The 25,843-nt window shown below is 39.7% G+C and overlaps 2 protein-coding genes across 2 annotated transcripts in view; one reads left to right on the forward strand and one right to left on the reverse strand.

Annotated features, from left to right (window-relative positions):
- The window catches only part of UBAC2 (UBA domain containing 2), a 90,594-nt gene that overhangs the window by 28,068 nt on the left and 36,683 nt on the right, over positions 1-25,843 (forward strand). The window lies entirely within an intron of this gene.
- Positions 6,572-16,745, reverse strand: LOC104353775 (G protein-coupled receptor 183). Its single transcript, XM_086482053.1, has 2 exons — positions 16,705-16,745; positions 6,572-8,331 (listed from the first exon to the last, which is right to left on the reverse strand). The coding sequence occupies exons 1-2, from the start codon at positions 16,743-16,745 to the stop codon at positions 7,227-7,229; spliced, it is 1,146 nt and encodes a 381-aa protein (XP_086338179.1). The 3' UTR covers positions 6,572-7,226.

Consider the following 25,843-nt stretch of genomic DNA (forward strand, 5'->3'; position numbering starts at 1 on the left):
GTAGGAGAAAAGCAAGGAGGGGCAAGAGATGGCCTGGCTGTGCCCAGAGTTGTAAGCTGCTCATTTTGCAGTCATCCCTGGTGTTTGTGATCGCTAGTTGTGCTTGCCAGTGGTGGTATGCAAGCATGCTAGTTTTAAAGCTTCTGATCTAGCTTGTGAGTTAAGAGGACTTGAAGAGGAAAGATCCTTTGTTTAATGACATTAATACAATGTAATCTGTTATGTCAGTAATTTCAGATGGCTTGATTTTTTTTTTTTCTCCACAGAACTGAGGTACTTTCTTCCAAGTCACATTTTTAATAGTGACATGCAATGGGTTACCTTCTTGCAGGCCTGTTTCTCGATGTCCTGCATAATCATTTATGTCATTCCTTGTCTAGAACAAAGCCATTAGGAGAGATCATGAGAAGTTGTTAAGTGTTGAGGCTATGGATGTGAAGCTTTGCCCTCTTTCAGCATAAATAACATTCTTATGTATCTATCCTAGTAGCTAGCCCTGACACATTTGAAATAGTTGGTTTGCTCCCATTTGAGTAAATGAACGAGTAAGGTTCTAATGGGTGCTTGGGCTGTTTCAAATAGCTGGCATTGTGAATGCACTGTATTTATTTTTAAGGGACAAAAAAAGAGAATTGTCCTGGAGTTGCCTTTATAGCCTGATAACTTGTCAGGAGTCTTCAGTTGTCTCTTTTTGTCAAAAATGCCTCATGCATGCAGCTGGCAGGGTGCTTGATCTCTTCGTGTTCAACCGGGGATGATGAATTATCACTGTTACTATAAGACAGAATTGCTGTAACTTTCCATACTTCAAAGCTGGGACATTAAGGTTTCTTCAGGTTCTTAGCCCCTTAGTATCAGCAACTGCTGATAAAACACTGTCTGGCTGCTTTGTAGGCTAGTAAGTTGAGAATAATCAGTTTTCAGCATCTCTATATTTAAAGTAGGCTGCCTCAGAGTGCCTTCTGTCAACTAACCACAACTTCCCTCGAAAGTTACATGCCACAGGAAGGATGAAACTGCTAAGTCTAGCTTATTGGAGGGAGGAACATAGCTCTCCTTGTGCATGGTATAAGACAATGTATAGTTTTCTGGAGGGGATAAGATAACCACAAATGTTGCTGCCTTCGGAACAGGTGCAAAACTTGCTTTTTTAGTTTAGCCCTTTGCACAACATCTGTCACAACTGAGGAAAAGAAAAGAGGAAGAGGAGAAACTTGTATTTTTGCACTGAGGAAAAATGAACACAGCTTTTTGGAAATAAATCTAGTCCATGACTTGACCTTTCTTTAATTTAGGAGGATGTTAATGACAGCAGCTTGATAAGGGCTTAAATAGAGGACAAAACTAGAAGATTTTAACGTTGTATCATTTGCTGGTTTTACTGCAAGGCCATTGAGTTTCATGTTGCTTTCTTCTCTAACTTAAAGTTTTGACCAAATTTGTTATTTGTAGAAGGATGCAGGTTGAAAATTGCCTCTGGACATCATTTTGTCCAACCCTGGTAGTGCCAATTCAGTTGGAGCTATGTCCAGTCAGGTTCTGAGTATCTCTAAGGACAGAGATTTCACAGGCTTTTGGTGCAAACTTTCACAATGTCTGACTAACCTCCTGGTGAAAAAATGCTTCCTAGTATTTAATTGTCTTTGCTACAGCTTGTGCCTGTCACTGGATGTTGCCATCTTTTCTGCCTTTAGGCAGCTGAAGACAGTGATAACGTCTCCTCTCAGTGTATTCCCTCTTCGGGCTGAACCATCTCAGCTCTCTCAGCCTCTCCTCCTGTAGCATGTGCTGCAAGTCCCTTCATCGTTTTTCGTGGCCCTCTGCTGGACTTGTTCCAGCATGTCAGTATCTTTCTTGTACTGAGAAGCCCAAAACTGGGTACAGGACTTCACAAGTACTGAATGGAGGGGAAAGACCACTTCCTTTGATGTTCTTTTTGAACATGGCCCTGTACATGTTTGGCCGTGAGGTCGCACTACTGACTCCTCTTTAACTTGTTGTCCACCAGGAGCCCAGACATTTTTTGCAACTTGCTTTCTAACCAAGTAGTGCCCAGCCTGCACTGTTGTTTGGGGTTGTCCTGTCTCAGGTGCAGGACTTTGCATTTGACTTGCTGAACTTCATGAGGTTCCTGTACACCCTTTTTTCCAGCCCATTGTGGTCCTGTTCTTCTTTATTTAATGCATCTGAGCAAGATTATCCAAATTTGGTAATCATGGGGCAAGATCCTAGTTTTGAGACTTACCTATCTGTTACTGTGGTAGGAAAAGTAGATCAGTACGTTGTTGATCTCCCTGTGTATAGAGATACCCTGTTCTCTTCTACCACCCAGCTCGAACCGGTTAGGTTCCATTCTTTCTTTGCACTTGCCTTCTCTCTTTCCTCTGTCATTTGGATGAAGCGGTGAACAACTTTGATCTGACTGTTCATAGGAGAAGAGACTAGAAGGGGATTTGATGCAGGTCTGTAAATCACAAGTAGAGCGGGCAGGGTAAATAGGGAGTCATTGTGTTCACACATTTCTAATACAAGAAGCAGGGGACTTCAAATGAAACTAACAGGTGTCACAAGTGAAAGAAAATGGCTCTGGACACTATGGGTAGTTAGTCTGTGGAACTTGCTGCAAGATGCTGCAGGCACAGACATTTTATTTGAATTCAAAAAGGGACCAGGCTGGCTGATGGAAGAAAAATTGATTGAGGACTGTTGTGTGCAAAGATGAAACATCTGCCTCAGGAATTCCAAAGTTAGACATTGCAGGAAGCCAAGAGAGTATTCTGAGGGGAAAAAAAATTGAGGCAAGATCTCTGAACATTTAGTACACTAACAGCAACTCCCCTCTTTTTCTTCAGAAAAGGGTTGCAGCTAGGCTGAGTTTATTTTGTACCATAGCCTTGGTCTGGAGGCTGCAGCTTAGCCAAGACTGTATTAGGAAATACTTCACTCAGATGAATTTGATGTTTTTCTAGTGGTTCTTGGTGTCCATTGACCTTGTCTGTACTGTGCCAGCACAGTGGGATACTGCTAAGATACAAACCTTAGTTTGTTTTGAGTTCTTCCCCTGCTCTGTACCACAGATGTGAAGATAGAAGAGACAGAGTACGTTGCTGCTTTTCAGTTCCTCCAAAATTGGTCATGTAAGGCAAAGCTGCTATTCTCCTTCTCTTCAGCTGCACCATATTTATTTTTCTTACATTGCAGGCTGCCTTATCGTTTTCTTGGAGTCTATTAATTCCTTGCTTACCTGAAAGCTTTTGAGTTGCGGAACAATATTAGTCTTTAATGCAACATCTATTTTAAAAAACACAAAACCCTCTGTTTTTTTCTTTATACTGATGAGCTTGCTGGTTTAAGAGGAGGCATTAACCACCTTCAGGAATCACGTTATTTGTGGTAGCACAGTTACCACTTTGGACAGTTGCTCTTCCTGTCTTATGCTAGGAGGTGACCATATTGCTAAAAGGTTCCTCATCTGCATAGCTTTTAGGGCCACAGCCAAAAGAGTCAGGCAGGAATGCCTTGGGGAATACCTGTCCTCTTCTGCTGGGACTGTAAGCCACAGGAGATTGCATTCTTTATCTCCACACTTTCAGTTAGGCTTCAAGCCCAAGGCAGCTGAGGGAACCTGTCTGAGCACATGCAGCAGCAGTCCTTAGTTTTGCATTCTCAGAGAAAGAAAAGGTGAAGGCACTAAATGCTTTTTTGCTGAAAATGCGTGTGTTTTGGGATTTTTCACATAATGCAGCTTCGCTTGGTCATGTGTTTAACAACAAGTGTCTCTACAACTTTTTTTTTCTGGACTTGGACAGAGACAGCCAGAATGTACCATTTGGCCCCTGTCATCATTTTTATTTCTATGTGCTCTGTGACATTCCCTACCAGGTATGATTTGAGATCTCAGCAGTGGACATGTAGTCTAGTTGAAGTCCTCTTAGCAACTGCCCTAGCCCTACACTCCGAAGCGTAGAGTTAAAAAATATCTTATCATTTTGTCGTGAACATGGGTTTTAAGATCCCAACTGGACTTCACCCTCCAAATAGAGACACAGTTTCTCTGAAGAACCATTTGAACCTGCTGCTACTTGTCAGCTGGTTTATTTATATATGAAAAGAGTGAGCGAGCTCCAGAGCTCCAGATCTGTATGACCATTTCCCAGCGTTTCTCATAGAAAAGGGCGTTTCCTAGAATGTATCTAAAGCTTTTGCCAAAGCCAAAGCTCTTCTTTTTTTTTTTTTTTTTTTTTTTTTGGCAAAGGTCATACTGCTTCAGCCACATGTTGCATGCCACAGTGTGCTCCTCTCTTAAGACAGACACATCTATTATATACTCAGTGTTGGAGAGGAAAAGAGATACCAGGTATGGTTTAACCCCTTTATTCATGTCTGCAACGTGCAGGAGCAGAGGGACCTGAGATGTGCCACTATAAGTAACTGCTATCGTAAAAAAACTCCAACAAACGGTACTGGGGGTAAAGTACCAGCAGGATAAATGGATACGGGGATCTTGAAGAAAACCAGTTGTTTGAGAACAGCTGTATGTTTTCAGTATTACTGCTCTCACTTGCTCCCATGCAGCAGCTTGTTACCATCTCTCTGGCGGTGGCTACCAGCCCCACTGCACAGCTGGTAGAAGAAACAGGACAGATGCTCTCTACATGACTTCAGTGCAGTGTCCCTGGCCAACTGAAACCAGCACCGCTACTTTTGGCAGTTTCAGATAAGCACGCAGAAAAGAGGCTCCTCATTGATACAAGAGCTGTGAGTGCGTGCTGACAAGTAGTGAGGGGAAGCAGTGGCATCAGCTGCCGCAGCTATAAATTGCCACTGTCTGTCTGTCTGTGCCTTTAGGACTGTTGTCAGGAAGCTGAGCTTATCTTAGCTTTTAAAGGTTTTTATTTTATTTGTTTCTTTAGCATTTGAGAAATATTAAAATAAGGGGGGAAAAATAGCTTTTGTCAAACCTTTATCTAACTGGACCAACACTCTTAAGGCTTAGTAGAGCAAAAGCGGTGTTTTGATGTAGTTAGCTGTTTGAGAATGTTGATATGATTTAAAAACAAAGTCTAAATTTGAAAATAACAGAATTGCTAACACGAGACAATGGGAATAAAGCAAGATTTTCAATACAGATCTTCACTTTATTTCCATTTAGAAGAGAATAGATATCTACATTATGTGGTGCTGTAATATATATTTGAGTTATAGTTCACAGACAAATATAAAAACGACTTCTTGCCTTTAAGGTTTTATAATCAGCAGTTAGATGAAACGCAGATCAAAATAAAAAACCAGACATAAGTAGAATAAAATGAGCTTGTGCTGGTGTGATGTTAATAGTACATATATTTTATTTCTACAGCTTCTAGGTATTCATGAGTGGTCTGTCTGTGGTTTTATCAGGTTATCATTGGCTTACTCCAATAGGAACAAATTCTTAAATAATATTTTAAAATATTTTATTAAAAAAAATGACAAGAACAGAACTGCTACAGCATACAGAATTAAGTAGAACTTTTCTTGCTAAAAATTATTTTTCTTACTCTGTTTTCACCTCTGTTGCATAGTGTCTTTTGTAATTAGAAACTCATTTGACAATCAAAGTGGTATGAAATATAGGGTCTTTTGAATTTTCTTTCCCATAAGAAAGTAATTGTTAATTTAATGTTTCCGTTACGCTGTTCAAATATGACCCTTCCATGTTTGCAGGTAGGCAGAGGTCAACATGTAAGGAAGGAAGGAATTGCAAAGATGACAAATGTAACTATGTTTGTTTGACTTCCAGTACAACTTCAGTGCCAGAGAAATACAGCTGCAATAAATAACATTTATTCTGACATCTAGCATAGCTTTTACCAGTAATTATCAGGCACTCTTTATTTTTCCTTTTCCATCACAGTCTCATGGTGCAGTCACCAAGTTGTGTTGGCAGTTGAAGGCATATTAATAAGATAGAAGACAAAAGAAAAGACAGGGGCCAAGAATGAAGTAGGGAAGGAAACTGACACATGATGGAAGGGCACGACAGCAGGAACCCAGGGCTTGCATCCTGGCTACTCCACTGGTATTGAGTCCATTCCAGCAGGATGTGTTTAAGTCATTTAGTCTCTTTGCTGGCCCAATTTCAGTGTGCCCAAAGGGATTTCAGGTAACCCTGCATGAAGGCTTGATGGGAAAGCTTGTTCCTTCCCAACCAATCCTGCTGTTCCCATTTATTGGTCTCTCAAGTAAAAAAAGAGGTGGCTATCTCACACCATCAGAATTAACTCATTAATTTACTTCTTGGTGGCTTCAACTGTGAACATTTATTCTCATTTCTAAAATGTTTGTCTTGTGTCCATGTCTGACTTTGGCAGAAATTCTGGAGAACCATGTATCACTGCTTTTTAACTGAAACAGTGCAGTTTTCATATTAGAGTCTCTTGCTTCAACTTATTTTTTGTGTTAATAAATAATTTATATACAATAAGAGTAGAGATTATTTACAGTACACACTACAAAGAAAAGTTCTCCTTTAGGAGAAGGAGTAAAGAAATAACACACCTTGCAAAGATGAGGGATTTAACATACGGGAGATACTCAGTGTGGGGGGAGAACGAAATAGTTAATTAACTTTTTGTCGATTACATTTGACAATGTTATCTATGTGAATTGTCCAATAAGACATTCGTGCTCCAAATACTATAATATGCAGTTTCACCCCCAAAGGACTATAAACTAAGCACTCGTGACAGTCAAACATGCACAGAAACTGTCCATTTTATCTCAAAGCTTGATTTCCTTTGGTTGTGTGACTTGGCTAACAAAACCATTGCTGTAATTGGAGCTCAGCTAGAGGTCTTGCAATTTTCAGATGTTCTGATTGTAGTCAGTTTGAATTGTAAGCTGTTTGTGTTTAATCCTTTCTCAGATACCCAAGCTGTGAATTGAGTCTTTGCTTGAGTTAATAACATCCAGGGATGCATATGTGTGGTATGGAATTTGAACATTCACAATGGTGCATATTTCCTGGAAAAAATTACATCAATCAAAATTGTGCAGCTAGGAAATAATAATGCTGGGTTTTCCTGCTGTCCTGTGACAATTCGTTTTCCATCCAACATCACTCCTTGATTTTCTGACATCCTGAGAAGCAGAATCTTAATTAAGCTGCTGTACAGGTAGTACTAAGAGTTTTTACTGTGGACCCTGGATTTTTAAGCTTGCTCCACTGCAGTGTACTACAGACCTTATTTTTCAGGTAGCTTTCCATTGGAAGATTTTGCAAGTACCGTCATTTGTGTTTCTCCCACGTCACGTGAGCTTTCTTCGTGATGTGACCTGACAGCACTTGAAATTGATACACTCACTTGTCGTCTCAGTATTTTCATTACAGTTCTCTTGTATCCTTTGCATGCAAAGAAATAAATGAAAGGATCTAGGCAGCAGTTAAAATTCATCAGAAACACAGTATAATGGAGTGACTTCTGGAAAATTTTCTTTCCAGTGCACGAGGGTTCATTCTGAAGCTTCTTAATCATGTGCTGTATGATTGCGACATGATAAGGGGTAAAGCAGATGATGAACACTATAATTACAAATACGATTGTATTGATGGCTTTTTTGTTTATCCCTGATTTTTCAGTCAGTGGATTTTCCTTGGCCGTTTGAAAAAGTTTGCAGCTAATTTGAGAGTAACAAAATAGTATAATCCCCAGGGGAATAAGGTACCCGACTAAACAGGCAGCAAGAAGTATAAACGGTAGATGTGCTATTTTTTCAAAGTTTGGATATTCCATACACGTAGTCCTTTCTTTTTCCTCCTGTGACATGGGTTGTATAAGCAATGGGAAAGTTTGACTAAATACCAGAAACCAGATAAAGACACAAATGCCTTTGGCGTATTTAATCCTTCTGATCTTGTATCGGAAGGGGTGGACAACAGCGAAAAACCTGTCAATGCTCAAACATGTCATGAAGTTTACACCTGCGTAGGTGTTGATATAGAATAACAGAGCGGTTGTTCGACATAATGCTTCTCCAAATGGCCAGTGAAATCCCAGGGCGTAGTAGGCTATCCTTGTAGGCAAGGCAATACAGAACAGGAGATCAGAGAAGACGAGATTTGTTGAATAGAGGGTAGTGGAGTTGATCTTTTTTCTGTTTTTAAAAATGACGGTGAGGGCAATGGCGTTTCCGAGCACCCCAAGAATTAAGATGAAGCTGTAGAAGACAGACAGTAGTATCCGTGCTGTATCTTTGTGCTCATATAAATCACAGGTGGAGCTGTTTGTCTGAGAAGCTGTGAAAGTGTCCATTTCTGTAACCACTGTTGTTGCAGGAAGCTCAGTAGACCTAACAAAACAACAAAAAAAACAGTGAAAAATTTTGTAATAAATGTAGCTAAACTTCTTCTGCGTAACAACGGCCAACCTCTGTTGCAAAAAGCAAGACTGTAAAAAACTGAAATGAAACTTCATTATGGTGAATTACTTTTCAAGCCTCCTTTCAAAACCAAACAAACTAGAAGATGGCTCTTTTTGGCTTTTCTGTTTTGATCCCAATTCCTTCTCGCCTGAAAAAAAGCAGACAGGTCGCAAAATAATAACCCGGCGTGTCATGTATTTGGGAAGTGAAGTTTATAGATGGTCAGGAGGTGGGAGACTGTTTAAAGCAATCTGAGGGGAAAACAGAGTCTGAGGAAACCGCATGACAAAGGATCATGTGAAGTCCCCAAGGGTCAGAAAAGCAGATAGAAATCTTTTAAATGTGTTTCAGTTAATTTTTAGGGAGTCTTTGTTTCTAACAATTCACATTGTGATGGTTTAACTTGTTTAGAGAAACTAAATTTTTTTAGTGTTCTTACCATATTAGCATCGTAATAATTCAGCTTGTTTAATACTAGTTTTAAGAATTGGCTGTTGGAATCTAATTCAAATATTGTTACATACATAAATCCTTAAGACTACCACTTTAGTCACTCCTTAGTGATGCTGCAAAAGAGAGATAACCCAGATGAAATATTTTACCCATTGTCAATTTAGTGGATTTTAGAAATCGTTTAACCTGCACAGTCAGGAGTGCATGGAAGAGCTGCAAAGTAGCAGTGATTTGGAGGACTTAAAAATATAAAAAATGATCCAGTAGAATTTCAGAAATGGAGAGAGCCCCATCCTGTTGATACTGCTTCCAGTGCAAAATATTTCTTAAGTGTGTTGTTACCTGACAGTTGCATAGTGTAAGCATAAATGTCAGAAAGGACAGGGCATCTAACATTACTCCTTGAGCAAATGTTCTGCAAAATGGTGCCTCTTAGAAGCACCATTTATGGATTAAAACAGCAGTCAAAACAAGATTGCTTCTGCTTTAATGCAGAATATTATCTGGAGATAAAAGCTGTTGTAACTTGAGTTTTAAGTCCGTCTGGTACCTTTAGTTAAAATACCTAGGTTATTTCTAAGGATCTGCCTTTCAGCACATAATATTACAAACAACTGCAGTCTGATGTACTTTTAAAAAGTCTTTCTGGAAAATACCTCTCAATTTTAAGGGTTTTAAGCTACGCATTTTAGAAAGTATTCTTTCTTTAGAAAGTATCCCTTTATTATCTTCTGAAAGCATTAAAAGGTTAGTATCTTCTTTCATGTTTTGAGGAGATTGTCCTACTTATTTCAGGTTGTTTACAATGAATTTACCTGCAACCGTACTGCATTATAAGCCAATCTGGTCAGACTTCTGGCTAGGTTAGCACGGGTGCATAAGGTTCTCTGTAAACAGTAAACCTGTAGATAGTGGATGACGTGTATTAAAATACATAAGTGAGTTTTATTACTATGTTTAAGGAAGAAATTTAGCATCCAGATAGTATATTAAGTCTGTTTTTGCTGTGTTGCACAGGCAGTAGGAAAGACCAGTAAGCGATTTCTGACTGATAAATGTGCAGTGTTCTGATTCTTAGATACCTGTGAAGTATGTGCCATGTGTCAAGAGGTGGGAATACTGCGTTCAGGGTTGATAGTCAAATAGGAAGTTGGAGTTTTGTGGTTTGAATAAGGGAATTAAACCAGTAAATAGCGACTCCAGCTGTAGTGCAGATTTAAGAATCCCTGTAATTTTATATTAGTTAATTCAGCATTGTTCACAGTATCTGGTGTTAATGTATTTGATGATTGATTAATACAATAGTTATTACCCTGAGAATAGTTCTTGTATCCTTTCCTCCTGTGTTGGCTTTTCTGCATGCTTATAGAAGTGTGTAGGCTGGCTCTTGTTCTACATAAGTGTAATAGACTACTTTTTGCAGAAAATGGTGTGGGTTTGTGTAGGCACCTGAATAAGAGTAGTGAGGTATTTTGTTTTGTTTCTCTTATTTAAGTGCTTCTGATTACATATTCACGCTCCCAGCATGACATCTATTTTCTACTCATCTCTTCCTTGAAATTTAGGTAAAAGAATTTCTTAAACATATGTAAGGAAGAGTAATCTAAGATTTATGATAAACAGTTCTATTGCAGTAAGTAGCTACAGCATATGAACTGCATGATTTTTATCATACAAACATGTTTAACTATGATTTAGGAAAAAATCTGTCATTTCAGTGCAAATTTTTTTTTTTACATCAAGAGTAGAATTTCATAAAATGCATGTTACCTGATTTTGTGCTATGATGTCAGATCTTTAGTGTGATAAATTAATCTAGAAGTTGTTGTTGGGCAAGATAGTATCTTCACCCTTGCATAAAACCATGGCTGTACTGATAAGGAGTCCTAGCTGAGGGACTTGACAGAGGATGTCAGCAGGCTTTTCTACCTGCTGTGGGAGCTAGCCCTGGGTGGGGAAAGGGTTCTTTTTGATCCTCTGTTATCCCCAAAATATTTTGACTGTTACTGTGGAGAGCACGTTTTCTAATACTCTAGATAAGTGTTAGTATTTTCTCTATATGTAGGTATGTATGGGCATTTTTGAGCAGTCACTGTGTTATCTAGGTGCTATATTACCTGAATATATTTAATTTTTTAAAAAAAACTGCAATACTGTATCTGGTTTGGGGCCCAAACAGGTTATATAAAGTTGCTACCATCTGACAATTTCACACACATCACTTGAGCTATGGTAACTTCTTTGTACATTTGAGCTCTTAGTGGTGTTAGGTGAACTCCATTCACCTCAGCAGGTATTTCACCTTTTCTTGTCAACCTTGAACAGGGCTGCATTTAAAAAAATACTTTCTTCCTGAAAGATGTCTAGACTATTAAGCAAGACAAGACTTTTTTAAAATCCTATTCCTTGTGTCAGGTTGCTGTTGGCAGCAATCCTTAGTGATCAGTTTATTGTACAGAGCATATGAATGTATCTCAAAAAACCAGCAGGCCCATTTTATGTGTTTTGCTTTCTTGGAGCAAAATTGGAGAATGTTACCTCCTTACTGCTGCAAACCTCAGACTAGCTGGACTTGATTCTTACTTGTAATGAGCTATGTGCCTGAATGAGTACATAGCCGTTTACTGTCCTGAATCCAGATGCACCATTGAAGTCACCCTCTAGAATCACTACCAAAGTATTTGCTCTTCTAGGTTGTTGGATTAAATACCTTTCCCCAGTGGCTTTCTGAGTTTATTAATGATAATATTTTGAAGTATATACTTGGAAAAAATAACATTAATTTGTCTTACATTTTCTGAGTCTGCAAACACATGATGCTCAGTGACACAGACCACTTATTTAATATGAGCTGATGTATAATCCAGGTTATGTTATTATTCTAGTTAGTTGTGTATGGATTCCTCCAACTTCATTTAGAGCATATTTTCTAAGTTGCTGTTTGGTCTTGATTTGGAGAACTGAAGAGAAGGTGAATTAGACATTTGTACTGTAGTTTTTGGTCACTCAACCTCCCTGTTAAATAATGTCTCTTATTTAAATTTCTCTAAAAATAATTTCCAATTGCTGTTTTTGTTGAGCCGTTCCCCTTTATACAATCTCATGGTTTTGGCAGTTCAAGGTGAACTTCTCAAATGTCTCACCACAAGGCAAAATAGTCCTGTGACGTCCATTCTAACCACAGCTTACTCCCACACAGGAGATGGAGTTTCAGATGCCTCTTGGTACCAGTGTACCTGAAAGCATACTCACAACTACATCCCTGCTTTTTCTGCTTGGTCAGTTAGGTGTCCCAGACAGAATTGTGTAGCATTGCACTGGGAGCTTGTGAAGTTAGTTCACTGTGATCCCAGAGTATGTCTCAGATTCACCATGTCCCAGGATATCTCCAGTCTAGGGGCATGACCATTGCTCTCTGCTTCTACCTGAGAGGACCTTGTGCCTGGGAGAGTTTAAAATTAATTTTAATATTATGCCTAGGCTTGCAACTAGTGCAGGTTGTTCTCTCACTTGCCATTTTCAAGTCTTAGCATTGTATTTGCTTTCTGATAACTAGTGGGAAAAAACCTTTTCCTTAGCCAATTACTTTGTGAGATTTGTTAGCTAGGGAACTTTTATTCTGTCCTGTATGCTTTCTTGACGTTTGACAGCAGTAGAATCTACTCGGGGAAAAAAATCACAGTACCATGTCAAGCTGCTTACAAAATCTTGCATGCCTGAAATCTGTGCAGGTGCCTTTCTAAGCCAGTTTTTAGTCTCATCAAAGGAGGAAAATAAGTTATTTTGGGAGACTGGTTTTCTGTGAAAACGTTTGACTGGCATTATTCATTTGTTTTACATTTACAGTGCAGTACGCAAGAGTCCAGCTCAGAGTAGAGTCCTCTCTGCAAAAGGTGTTTGATGGACAGAATAGTGGCTCCAGTCTTGAAGTACTACATAATCCAGAGACCTAGTTCATAGAGGTAGATGTTCATGTATGATGAGCTTTATATGTAGTATTGTAATGTTATGTACATTTAACTATTAACAAGCATAGACTTAAGCTATGAGTCAACAATTGCAGTGTTGCAGCCTTAGATTCCATGGGTTTGGATTATGTGCAAGCAGTGATACAAAGCTCTCTCTGTACACTAAATGGGTTTTCTTCTTGTTCTCATCTCTTGCTTTTGCTGAAAGAGCAGCATCTGTCTTTTCAGCAGAAAAGGGAGCACGTAAAAGGCTTTAACTGTGTATTATCATAGAATCATAGAACAGTTTTGGTTGGAAGAGACCTTCAAGATCATCGAGTCCAACCTTTGTCCTACCTCTACCAACACCACTAAACCATGTCCCTAAGTACAACATCTACCCATTTCTTAAACACCTCCAGGGATGGTGACTCCACCACCTCCCTGGGCAGCCTGTTCCAATGCTTGACAACCCTTTCAGTAAAGAAATTCTTCCTAACATCCAGCCTGAACCTCCCCTGGTGCAGCTCAAGGCCATTTCCCCTTGTTCTATCGCTTATTACTAGGGAGAAGAGACCGGCTACCACCTCACTACAATTTCCTTTCAGGTAGTTGTAGAGAGCAAAAAGGTCTCCCCTCAGCCTCTTCTCCAGGCTAAACAGCCCTAGATCCCTCAGCCATTCCTCATAAGTGACATGCTCCAAATCCTTTACTAGCTTGGTAGCCCCCCCTCTGTACCCTCTCCAGCATCTCAATGTCCTTCTTGGAGAGAGGGGCCCAAAACTGCACACAATACTCAAGGTGCGGCCTCACCAAAGCCGAGTATGGGGGCACTATCACCTCCTTGCTCCTGCTGACAACATTGTTCCTGATACTGGCCAGGATGCCATTGGCCTTCTTGGCCACCTGAGCACACTACTGGCTCCTATTCAGCCGGCTGTCAATCAACACTCCCAGGTCCCTCTCTGCCTGGCAGCTCTCCAGCCACTCCTCCCCAGGCCTGTAGCGCTGCTGGGGTTTGTTGTGGCTGAAGTGCAGGACCCGGTGCTTGGCCTTGTTGTAACTCATGGACGCTTGGCCTTATTGTAACTCATGGAATTGGCCTTGGCCCTTGGATCCAGCCTATCTAGATCCCTCTGTAGAGCTTCCCTGCCCTCAGCAGATCGACACTTCCACCCAGCTTGGTGTCATCTGCAAACTCACTATTGTAATGTAATGTGTGATTTGTCTGTCTCTCTTCAAAATTTTCATTCTTTGGAGGTAATCCCTGGTTCATCAATCCAGTAGCTAATTTAAGAGGGGTACTAATTAAATTCTTAGAAAGGCATGGCAGATCATTAGAAAGATCTCTCCTGATTCTGTACATGGTATGGTTTAGTCACTTTGAGATGGACAATATTTCTTTGACAGTATTGTGCTATAATGTTGTTTATGTATGCATAAAGAATATAAATGATTTAAAAGGAATAGTCGGGAAAGAGACTTTGCTTTCCCTGCGATGCTTGACCTGAGGATTTGGTGAGCTTACAGTTCTCTATAGGTGTAAGCTGTGTAAGTCTTACACAATTTAAAAACAGTAGAAGATGGGAAGTATGCAGTGCTGTGGTTACGTAGGTTTAATTTTTTTCCTTAATCTCTAAAATTAATTGTTTTCTGTTGACCAGTCATATTTACTGTTTGAATTTCTAATTTACCATACAAGTAATCTTCATTGTAGAATGTTTTCTGTTTGAGAAAAAGGCTTGATTCAACTAAGTTAAATATGTTAAAAAATCTACATGCTAAGTTGCATAGTAGAATGCTTTGTTGATGTAGTAAGAACTTATACCTAAGGTCCATATATCCAGGTGTATGTATGGCAGCTTAGGACCTACACATGGTTTAATAGAAGCTGAGGCAAGAGACAGACGTGTCCTAAAGTTTCCTGATCTTTCTAATGCTTTAACATTCATATATGTCTAGTGTGTCATGTTAATTTACCTTTGCTCAAAAGCTGTTGAGTTTTGTGTCCTAAATGCCAATGAGTAGTCCTGATGACCTGAAGACTGAATCCTCAGGTCGCAACCCACTGCCAATTTTGATGAGTAGTTTCCAGGCTGGTGCTTTTATTCTTCCTTGGTATAGACTCAAATTTGTTCGAGTACTAAAGCCAAATTTGTAAGCCACATGTCAGGATCTCAAGTATGCATTTCATGAATGAAATTGTCTTAATGATGGCTATGAAGAGTTACAATATTCTTTAAGTGCTTAACAGAATTCACAGATGCACATATTGTGGGATCTTTATGATCCTGCTTTTATCTATCACTATAGATTTTGCAAAGTTGTATTTAACAGTTATATTTGGCGCTCAAAATAATAGAAGCTACAGTAAGCGACATGGAAACAAAGAAGTTGAGTTGAAATGCTGCAGAACTAGTTAAAGAAAAAGTGGAAGTAATTTGGAGTGTACATGTCTCGCTCTTATCTGTTGGATCTCTCTTTCCAAGTGTGATCTGTGCTATTAAAAGTGTGAGAACTATCTAACATAAATCGTCTCTGCCGAAGATACGTGTTAATGTGAAAAGCCTTTCTGATGCTGAGATGATTATCCTCCTTTCACTTTATTTGCCTTACTAAATGTAAAAAGGAGAGAGCCTAAAATAGAGCAACTAAACAAAATAAAAACCTGAGCCTCTGACAATTACATTCCTGCAAGCAGAAGAAAAAAAGGGGTCAAATAGCAATTTGTATTTTAGTCCTAGAAAGCATGCACACCTTTCATGTGATTTTTTTTTTTTTTCCTGGGTGATTATGGAACCTGTACAGATACAGTCTTTAATTTTAGGGATTACAACCTAAGAAATCTAGCTTAAATTTATTATTCATTACATGTATGTATTCTCCTCAATCTTTCAAACAGAAAGGGATGAGATTTGAGCTCTTAAAGACTAATTGGCAGATAAGTTTTCGGTTCCCTCATCTCTTCAGGAGGAGCCATGAAAATGTTACACAGACCTCTTGTATTCTTTGCTCAAAGGTGTGCGTGCCATCTCTGTTTGTTAAGATAAATGATAGTTGAGTTATTGTCTGTTGAACAGTCTATCTTGTTTTGCCAGTGTAATAGGAAAAAATTATCCTTTTTAATTGGGAAGATGTATAAAAATCATGTCACTTGTAGTATTTCTTTAGCTTTGTGATGTGAAGATCAGTAGTAGGGAGAAAGATGTTTGGTGATTGCAATTTAGAGAAAGAATTCCTTCTCTTTTACTTCGAAAGAAATGTGTGTCAGAAAAAAGAGAAATTTCCTCATAAAACTTTGAATTGTGAAAATATTCTGTTGCAATATTTAGATGTGAGAAGAGTGACTGAGGAGTTCTTGAGCTGATAATAAAGGCTGTTTTGTAGACAAGGAGCGCATGTGATAGAGCAAGCTATGCATTCATGACCGTATTACGGATTTATTTTAAGGCTCTCTCCTACTAATTAAGTATTCTGCAAGGTTCAGTGAATCACTTAAGAACTGCAATCCTTCCCTTACTACTGGTACAGTGGTTATTTCTGCATGAGTATAATTTAAGTTACTGTTGCTAAAAAAATTGTTTAAGCTAATGCAGTATCAAATGTTTCTCTGTGATTGTTGAAAGGCTGTATTATAAGAAAGGACTTAAAATAACTTGTTGATGCTGTGGGTCAACAGATCCTTTAAATAAAAATTAACTGGCAGTGTATTAATATGTGAACATAAAATACCACAGGATTTCTTCCACTAGTCTTGTTTTTCCCATCCAAAGATCATTTATCCTTTCTACCACGTGAAAATATTCAGTATAATGCAAAAAAGAAAGAATCTTTCTGGAATTGTTTGCTGTTGTTCAGTGAAAAAAAAAAATCTAAAAAGTTAATTCTTTTCTGTACTTACATATCTGTAGCTTCCTGGATCCTCTGAGCAGTTAAGGGCATTAACAGGATGGCTTGACTGCAAAAGTTTACGCTTGCACATTGTTTTCAAGAGTGATTACGTGAGTCTCTTTTGTGGGAGGGGTAGGGTTTTTTTCAAGTGCTTAAAAAAAAACCTTTTTTGTATGCTGGTCCTGATTTGCTGACTACTGTTTTATAGGATGTGAAAGCATCTATTTTTAATCCTTTTACAATTAGTCTGTTCGAAGAGAGTAATTAGAAACAACCCTCCTGCCTCCCCGCTGAAGTTATGCATTACTGACTTTCATAGAAGGGACTTTACCCGGAGATTTACTTGAGTAATTGTTGACAGCTGAAATCCCTGAGTGAAAAATGTTGTTTATATGCCATTTGCATTTAAAAATAACTTGAATTTAGTTTGTAGCAAAGAGCTGTATGATCAGTATGGACTTTAAAACTGCTTCTTACTGATCAAAACTGACACAGCATGAGAAAACTTTGGAACTGAGGCGTACTGAAATGCTGTGTAAAAACAGACATCTCGACAGCCCATGTACATTCCCAGCAGTGTTTTAGTATCGTAATGATGAGGCTTTACAGAAATGCCCTTTGAAAATACATGAGGGAGTTTAAGAACTCTGGTGGTTTGAGAGATTAATGAGGATGTGCGCTTTTCTAAGCTGTTTATTGCATTTTGAGCAAGAATAATAATAATAATCATCATCATGTAAGGTAAATATATTAAAGATAGAAAGCTTTTAAAACACAAATCTGATTCTTCTAAAATGATATTGATAAGAAAGGGTGGCCAGGGAATAGGAAAGGAATGGGATGTCAAATGGTGAGGTAACCTTTGTTACCTGGAATAACCTTGTTTCTGGGTAAAGAACACGGAGCTGAGAGTTAAATGTGTGTTTGTTAAGAGGGTTTTGGAGATCAGAGATAGATGGAAAATCCTGTCGTTTGCTGTGAGATGCTGTGGTTGAGAGTTACCTGGGATTTTCCCCGAAAACTCATACTGACTGTTCATGACTGCAGAAGGCTATTTATCTTTAAAGTGGCCTCATTTAGTGGCCTAATTTTAAAGCATCAGTAAGTAGGCAGGATGATTCTATTTTTGGCAGGTCCGACCCATGCAGAGGATGGAATGCCTCTTTGGAAACATTAGGGCTGTGTTCATGGCACAAGCGTTTGCTGAACTTGCAGTGTCGGAGGTGCGCAGAGATATGGTCTCGTCTGGCATGTCCATCTTGTCAGGAAGCCTAAAGTAAATGCAGATCTAATGACAATGTGAAACTTTATGTACCTTGTCTTTGGGAAAAGTTTTTGCTATAGCAGAATGAAGTAGATTCAGAAAGTCTTTGAGAGGACTTACTGGTCTTATTCTGGATTTTTTCCTTTTTTTTTTTTAAAAAAAATATTTTTTAATTAGTTAGCTTCATCACAGACTAGAATCTCTGTAAATGAAGTAATGAGAATTAAAGGCAGTTTAAAGGGAAATTGCACGGGGAACTTGCTTCATGTGTACACAAAATAATACTGCAATGTGGTTCCCTGTCCAGCAGCAAAAATATGTAGTAGAAACGGGAAATTTTGAAATACACAGGCATGTAGTAGTCTTTGCTCAAGGCATGACATTAGTACCACAGCTTCATATTAAAGGAAATGTTTATTTCAATATAGTCTTACCGTTATAAAATAATGCCAATATGTGTTTCCTGCTCTGATCTGATAAAATTTTGCCTTCTTTTAAGATCCATTACTAGATTGTACCCTTTCAGTCACGCTGATGTATTAGCTACCAATCCAGTCTAGCGTGATGTGATGTTAATTGCTTGAGCTGAATGACACAGGTTGCATTCTTTCACTCACTGTTTATCCTTCTAGCTATTGGTTTTCTGTTCTGATACAGCTGCTGTTTCTCCAATGTCTGTTTGACTGTTCCAGGATTTGAACATATAAACCAAGAAATGGCGTGTATCAAAAAGTGTGAATCGTATTTGGTTCTACTGTTTGTGTACAAAAGCTTACTGTTTTGCTTTTGGCATGCAAGGAGAGTAACATGGAAATTAACATACTGATTTGTTACTTTTGGAGATGCTGACATCAAAGAAGTGCAGTTAATATTTTGACCAGTATGTTATAATACCTGTGGTGATTTATTTTCTGTCTGCTTGCTTAGTCCCTACTCTATTTGAGCAGTTTAGAAATGGTACTGGATTTAGCTTTACAATTCCATATCCATCTACTACCCAAGGTAAGAAATTACTTCTGAATTACACAGGGTGTTTATGAATCAACCAGAAAATGAATCCAGCCAGCCTGTTTCTTAACTGCAAAACTGCCTTTCCTTCCAAAACGAACTCCTTTTGTTTTCTGGGAGACAGGTCAGGTGTCTAGAACTAACCTGTAGCTGAATCCTGCCTTTTTTTTCGGACAAACATGATTTCTCAAGTGACTTGAGTTAGAGGAACAGTAAACAATGACTCACCAGTGACTCATGGTAACTCTTCAGAGGCCAAATAGACTATGTTAGGTTCATCTAGATGCAGAAGAAGAAATTAAGCACCCAAGCTTAGATGAACTTGGGACACTAAAAATTTCAATACACCTGTTGAACTGTACCTCCTCAACAAAATACTCCGCCATCTAAATCCCTTCAGAGTTTCCTCGTGCCTTCGTATGTCTTCTGCCTAGCTCCAGCTTCTGTGGCAGATTTAGCCAAGTATGGGATTCACTGGGAGCCCCTGCCTTTTAGAAAAGTGCAAGCCTCTCTCTCTCTTGCTGAACTCAAACTCTGGTTTGGTTAATATGGTCAGTCATGAAAGCAAAGCTACTTGGTAAGCTGTCACTGTCAATCACTTGCTGCAGACATCTGATGCAGAGCAGCAACTGTCAGTGGGTAAGCAAAGGTAACTAACTCTGTAACACCTAATTACATTAATAACTTATCAGTTAAGGATAAGTAGTTAGTTGTCCTTGTGATACTGTACTCGTTTCTGGCACGGGATTTGGCCAGCCATTCCTATACTGCTCCATTGGTTTCATCTGCAACTCCATACTTCGGCTTTCACATGAATAGCAGCATGCTAACCATATATTAAATAAAAGATGGGGGCCTTGATTTAAAAAAAAATAAAAATTATCTTCATAGTGCTATAAGCTGAATAATTCTTTGACAGTCTGCAGTAATTGCTTGCCTGAGGGCAGTATATTATGAATGCTTAACTGAAGAAATTTTATGTTGTATATTGCAGCGGGCTGGTAGAATAGAAACAGTCAAGTTTGGACAACAAAGGTTGAGCGGAGATAGGATTAACAGATCTTTTTAGAAAAAGCTAGAGACTAATTATATGTTAGCATCTTATTAATGATCAGTAAATTAAAACTGAAATTGGAAGAAAGATTCTAGCCAACAGAAAGAGGAAAGGTCTGGATAAGTTCACCAATGGGAAGGGAAAGGAACTTGAAACTGGTTTACAATGAAGCTCAGCAGTTTATGGAATAAATTGTTAAATAGTCTTGGCATTAAAAACTAAAGCTTTTTTTAGGAGGGATAGGTGTCCGACTTCTGTCTTCATGAGGGGATTGTAAAGTGTTCAGTTGGTTGGGTCTCATATTTTAATGAACCCAAAGCTGCAGTGATTCTGCTGAGATATCCATGGACAGGAAGAACCTTTCTTTTCACCTCAAGATACACAACTTCACATTTTGTCTTGGGGTGGGTTTTTTTGTGCTTTCTTCCTGCATTACTGTGAAATATTGGCAGTTAGATAAATGACTATTGGGTAACGTACCCTAACACTTTTGCTGGTATTGAGAGGCCTCAGGCACTGGAGTGTCCTGCTCATGTGTAGCGAAAGGGTTGGGTGCAATAGATGGTTCCTTTAAGTCCTGGGCTCCATCAGGCAAAGGATCCCAGCTATCAAGGGTGGTCGTATTGCAGGGAGTTGTGTAGTTTTAATTAATGTTATTGAGAATGTTTAACATTTTCAGAATAAAGGCTGGCACCTTAAGTGTAATATGGCAGTGTCTGGACAGCCTGTAGGAACACAGAGCACTGAAGTAACTTAGTAACTTGAATTACTAGGACACTATTTACATGCTCTGCATTGTCTGCAGCTGCTTTTGTAGCTGATGGTTTTAGTCCCCCAAAAGATATGTGGTTGTGAATGTCAGGTCAATGTTTTTATGAAGAACTTAAATGAAAAATACAGCACAGCAGTTAGTAAGCGTAGTGAGTCATTCTGAATAACATAACTGGTTATTTCTGCAAATTTAATCCTGCAGAATTTCCATTGACAGCAGCGGATATTTTTGCAGAAGTAACATTTAGGTTTCTACCCATTTGTTCATAGATTTTAGAGCCATTTTTCTGTATTTTGTGCATGTATTTACTAATGTTAAAATATTTTCTTTTAATCTGCATTTAATATTCAGCCTTTTAAACTTTAAGTAGTGAGTTTCTTTTATGAGAAGTACTTGCCCCTGATTCTTTCTTCTCTGACAGTAGTTTCTACACCTCTGGTTTACTTTTTTCAAGGTTATTGTTTCTTCAAGTTGTTTTTTTTCTCTGTGCAAAACCAATCTCATCAATTCATGTGATGTAGAATGTTCCCATCTGGTCTGCTGTGTTTCTTTTTCACTGGAAATACTGAAATTTAACATGCTCTTCGAAATGAGAATATAATTTCTGTAGAGCCTGCTATTACAGTACACCTTTGCGATGGACATGGTGGCCGTTCAGAGTGTTCAAACTCTGTAACTTAATCTTTCAGGTTTTAGACTTTTCTATTTTGTTTGAAAATCTTATTTTCTAAGCCTCATGACTGAAATTAACTACCTAAACATGAAGTGGGTATAAACTCAGTTTAGAGTCAGCGTGTATTTGAGTCTGGCCCTTCTTTGCACACAGACATCTTAAGTTTCTAGTAGAAGTTAATCATGGCACTTGAAAGGATATTCCTGATATTCTCATAGTATAATGAACAAAGGGCTGGGACAAAGGTCTCAGGAAAAGGAGAGAAAGTAGAGGAAAGTGGAGGAAGGGAGATTAAAAGGGATGAGGGGGAAAGCATAAATAAAAGGAAAAGAGAGAACTGATGTTGTCCTTCAGTAAGAGTATGTTTTCCACTTGTAGATGTTGAATCTGCTATATGTTCCCAGACAATTAATTAACATAATTAGAAGAATTAAGAACCAGTCCTTTTATTTACAGTACATGGATGGATGTTTGTACCTGTCTAGTGAAATACAGGAACAGAAATTCTTCCAGTGATTACGAGTTTCAGGAACAAGCCTTTGATTATTCACAGAATAAGAGAGTAGGTTTAACAGGACCTCTGGCAGTCATCTAGCTCAACCCTGGGTTCAAAGCATGTCCAACAAGAACAGGTTACTTAGGGCTGTGTGTTCAGGCTGTATCTCAGGATGAAGATTGTTGCTCCAGGCAACCTGGTATGGTACTGGACCATCACTACCCCCAGCTGGACTTGCTCCAGTGTATCAGTGCCCTTCTTGAAGCGAGGAGCCCAAAAGTGGACCCAATGGTTCAGGTTCAGGCTTAGAAGTGCTGAGCAATTACTTCTCCTGACCTCATGACTCCACGCTTGTGTCACAGGTTAGGGCTGGACCAGCCACTAATGAATGAAAGATGCTCTCTGTTGACCCCTCTCCCTCCCCAGAAGGGGAAGGGAGAGCGACTTACAGGTTGGAAAAGAAAACTAAAACAGCTTTAATGAAACAATAACAGTAATAAGAAAATATGGATAATATTAATAATAAATTAGTAGAATATATACAAATATACACAAACCCAATACCAAGCCCAACTGCCCTGATGACAATATGTCACCACTAATGCTGCAGGGCTGGCACTGGGGCAGTCCAAGGCTGGTCTCAGCAGCAGATGGGATGCAGGAGCTGGATTCAGGAATGCACGGATCAGGTTCACGGACAGAATAACGGACGCAGTCCTCCTTGGATGTCGGCTGTCAAAGAAGAAGTTAACCTTTGTGGTTCCTAGCTTTATTTATACTGAATATGATGTGTATGGGATGGAAGACTTAGTTGGTCAGTTTTGGGTTACCTGTCTGGCTCACTCCTCCCTGCAGGTGCGACCTTTTCACTTCACCCTGACCCACTTCTCACACCTCAACATGGGATACAGAATTTAGCAGTGACCTTGGTTGCTTACAGGAGCAAGTATAAGCAAGAGCCTCTCTGCGTACCATTCCTTGGTATTAACTATAAACATCAAACATTATCACTGCTAGGAGCAGTCACTGGAAAAATATGCTGCTGTTTTTCAGAAAGTGTAGTTACTTAGAAGAGACTTAACTGAAAAGTAACATCACTGAACAGAATTACTTCTGGTTTAGCTCAAATTAGGACAGCTTGATAATCCAGCCCTGTATGCAATTGACCTTTCCTGCACAGGCAAACTGCTGATTAACATTCAAAGGGTTCTCCAGCTCCTTGTCTGCAAATCTGTTTTCTACACAGTCTGTACTGTTGCACAGGGTTATTCCAACATAGATGGAAGGCTCTGCAGTTACTTGTGTTGAACTCTGTAAGGTTCCTGTCAGCCCATTTCTGCAGCCCATCGAGGAATACCTGAATGCAGCCCTGCTCTCCAGAGAGTTGACTGCTTCCTCCAGTTTGGTGTCATTCACCAACTTGATGAGATGTCATTAATAAAGGCAATAAATTGTATTGCCCCCAGTGTGGATCCCTGAGGGAAGCTGCTAGTAACTGGCTGCCACTTGGACTTTGTGCTGCTGGTCAGAACCCTTCGAGTCCAGCAGTGCAGCTAGTGTTCCTCAAATCTGCTTATCAAGTCCATATCTCCCCAGTTTTTCTTCAGGGACACAAGAGGAGACTGAGTTAAGGGCCATCCTAAAGTCAGAGCATACAACATTCGCTGTGTTCCCCTTCCTTGTCCACACTGCCAGAGTCACCCTTGCTAAATCTATAAGGGATATTAGCAATCACCTTGTACATCACGTGGCTGGCAACATCTTCTAGGAGATTTGCTCCATAACTTTCCCAGGGACAGAGGTGAGGCTTGCAGCTACATGAATCCTCCTCTTGCCCTCCTTGAAGATGGGTGTGACATTTGCATTTTTCCGGTCATAGAATCACAGAATTATTTGGGTTGGAAGGCACCTTAAAGACCATCTAGCTCCAACCCCCCTGCCTTGGGCAGGGGCACCTCCCACCAGACCAGCTTGCTCAAAGCCTCGTCTAGCCTGGCCTTGAACACTGCCAGGGAGGGGGCAGCCACAGCTTCTCTGGGCAACAAACCTGTTCCAGTGTCTCACCACCCTCACAATGAAGAATTTCTTCCTCATATCCAATGTAAATCTCCCTTCTTTCTAAGTTTGAAACCGTTACCCCTCGTCCTATCACTACATTCCCTGACAGAGTCCCCCGCCTCCCCACACTGGGAGGCTGCTATAAAGTCTCCCTGGAGCCTTCTTTTCTCCAGGCTGAACAACCCCAACTCCCTCAGCCGGTCCTCACAGGGGAGGTGCTCCAGCCCCCTGATCTTTTTTTTTTTTTTTTTTTTTTTTCCCCTCCTCTGGACATGCTGCAACAGGTTGATGTTTTTTCTATGCTGGGGAACCCCAGAGCTGGACTCAGTACTCTGGGTGGGGTCTCTTGAGAGCAGAGTAGAGGGGGAGAATCACCTCCCTCAACCTGCTGGCCACACTTCTTTTTGATGCAGCCCAGAATGCAATTGGCTTTCTGGGCTGCGAGTGCACATGTTGCTGGCTCCTATTCAGCTCTTCACCCACCAACACCCCCAAGTCCTTTTCCGCAGGGCTGCTCTCAATCCACTCATCCCCCAGCCTGTGTCTGTGTTTGGGATTGCCCCGACCCAGGTGCAGGACCTTGCACTTGGTCTTGTTGAACTTCGTGAGGTTTGCAGGGGTCCACCTCTCCAGCCTGTCAAGGCCTCTGTCAGTCATCAGGAACCTGCCCTGATCACCACCATGTTTCAGTGATAGTAACATCGGCCATCTCCCTCAACACCCTGAGGTACATCCTGTCTGGTCCTGTTGTCTGCTGTATGGCTGGTTGGACTCAAGAGCTTCCTAACTGCCTTCCTTTACAGCAGGTGTTGCTCCAGTCCCGCAGGAGGCTCAGGGACCTCAGAGGCCTGAGGGCAAAACTAACCAGTGAAAACCGAGGCAAAAAGGCATCAAGTAGCTTGGCTTTTTTCACATCCTTTGTCACTAGATCCCTGTTTCCACCAGGCAGTGGGTCCACATTTTCCTTAGTCATCCTTTTGTTGTCACTTACTATGTCAGTCATATTCTAGTATTGTTACGTAGATAACTTCTCTGACAGACTTGCTGTAGATAAGCAGCGTCTCCATATAGATATTCTAAAACAAGGCATGAGTAATGTACAGAAAATTCTGAAGGCAACAGAAAAGATTAATTGAAATTTTCAAGGTAGTTTTCGAAGTACAGAATTATATAATGCAAGTTGAGAGCGAAAGTTTAAAATTAATCTGAATAAATTTTCACTCAATGGAGTCCCATGTGCAAATAAGTTTCACAAAATTTTTTGAAGGGCACTGGTTTTGAATGGGTATTTGTAATACCTGTTATACTAGATGTGAGCTCTGTCTAAAAAACAAAAGCTGATGTCTTTAGAGGCATATGTCTGTGGTGCCTACAAACTTACTGTTTTAGGAGGAAAGGTCCATCACTAGGTTTCCTCTAGCTCCTCTAGATTGTCAGGTATGGAGCAGTGTCAGACACTGGACTTTGAATTACACAGATCACTACCCTGGACTGGGGTGGTGCTTTCTATGGTCTGTTGACATTAGTGGTGAATATTAACATTTGAGGAACCTTTCGACATTCTCTAATCTCTTTTTAAAATGCACTTGCAGTCATGGGAAATTCCTTTTTGTCCTTTACCATCTTATGATTGAGTGCACTCTTGCATGTGAAATCTCTGTGTCTGAGTCACTATTTATCATGGGAGGATAAAACCTGAAAAGCGTGCCACAATTTTGGCACTCCCTCATATCATTTGGTAGGAGTAGAAAGAAATAATTTAAAACTACTTTTCTAAGACGGGAAAAGATTTTCACTTACAAAACCTGATGTGCTTTGGTGAGC

Source organism: Leptosomus discolor, chromosome 1, assembly GCF_034619465.1.
Source record: "Leptosomus discolor isolate bLepDis1 chromosome 1, bLepDis1.hap2, whole genome shotgun sequence".
Classification (NCBI taxonomy): Eukaryota; Metazoa; Chordata; class Aves; order Leptosomiformes; family Leptosomidae; genus Leptosomus; species Leptosomus discolor.

Bases quoted from the DNA above. Each gene is read 5' to 3' on its own strand.
- LOC104353775 (XM_086482053.1), bottom strand. From the start codon at position 16,745: ATGCCCTTAACTGCTCAGAGGATCCAGGAAGCTACAGATAT. The intron at 8,332-16,704 runs GTAAGTACAGAA...TTGTTTTGTTAG, and splicing joins ATCCAGGAAGCTACAGATAT to GTCTACTGAGCTTCCTGCAA.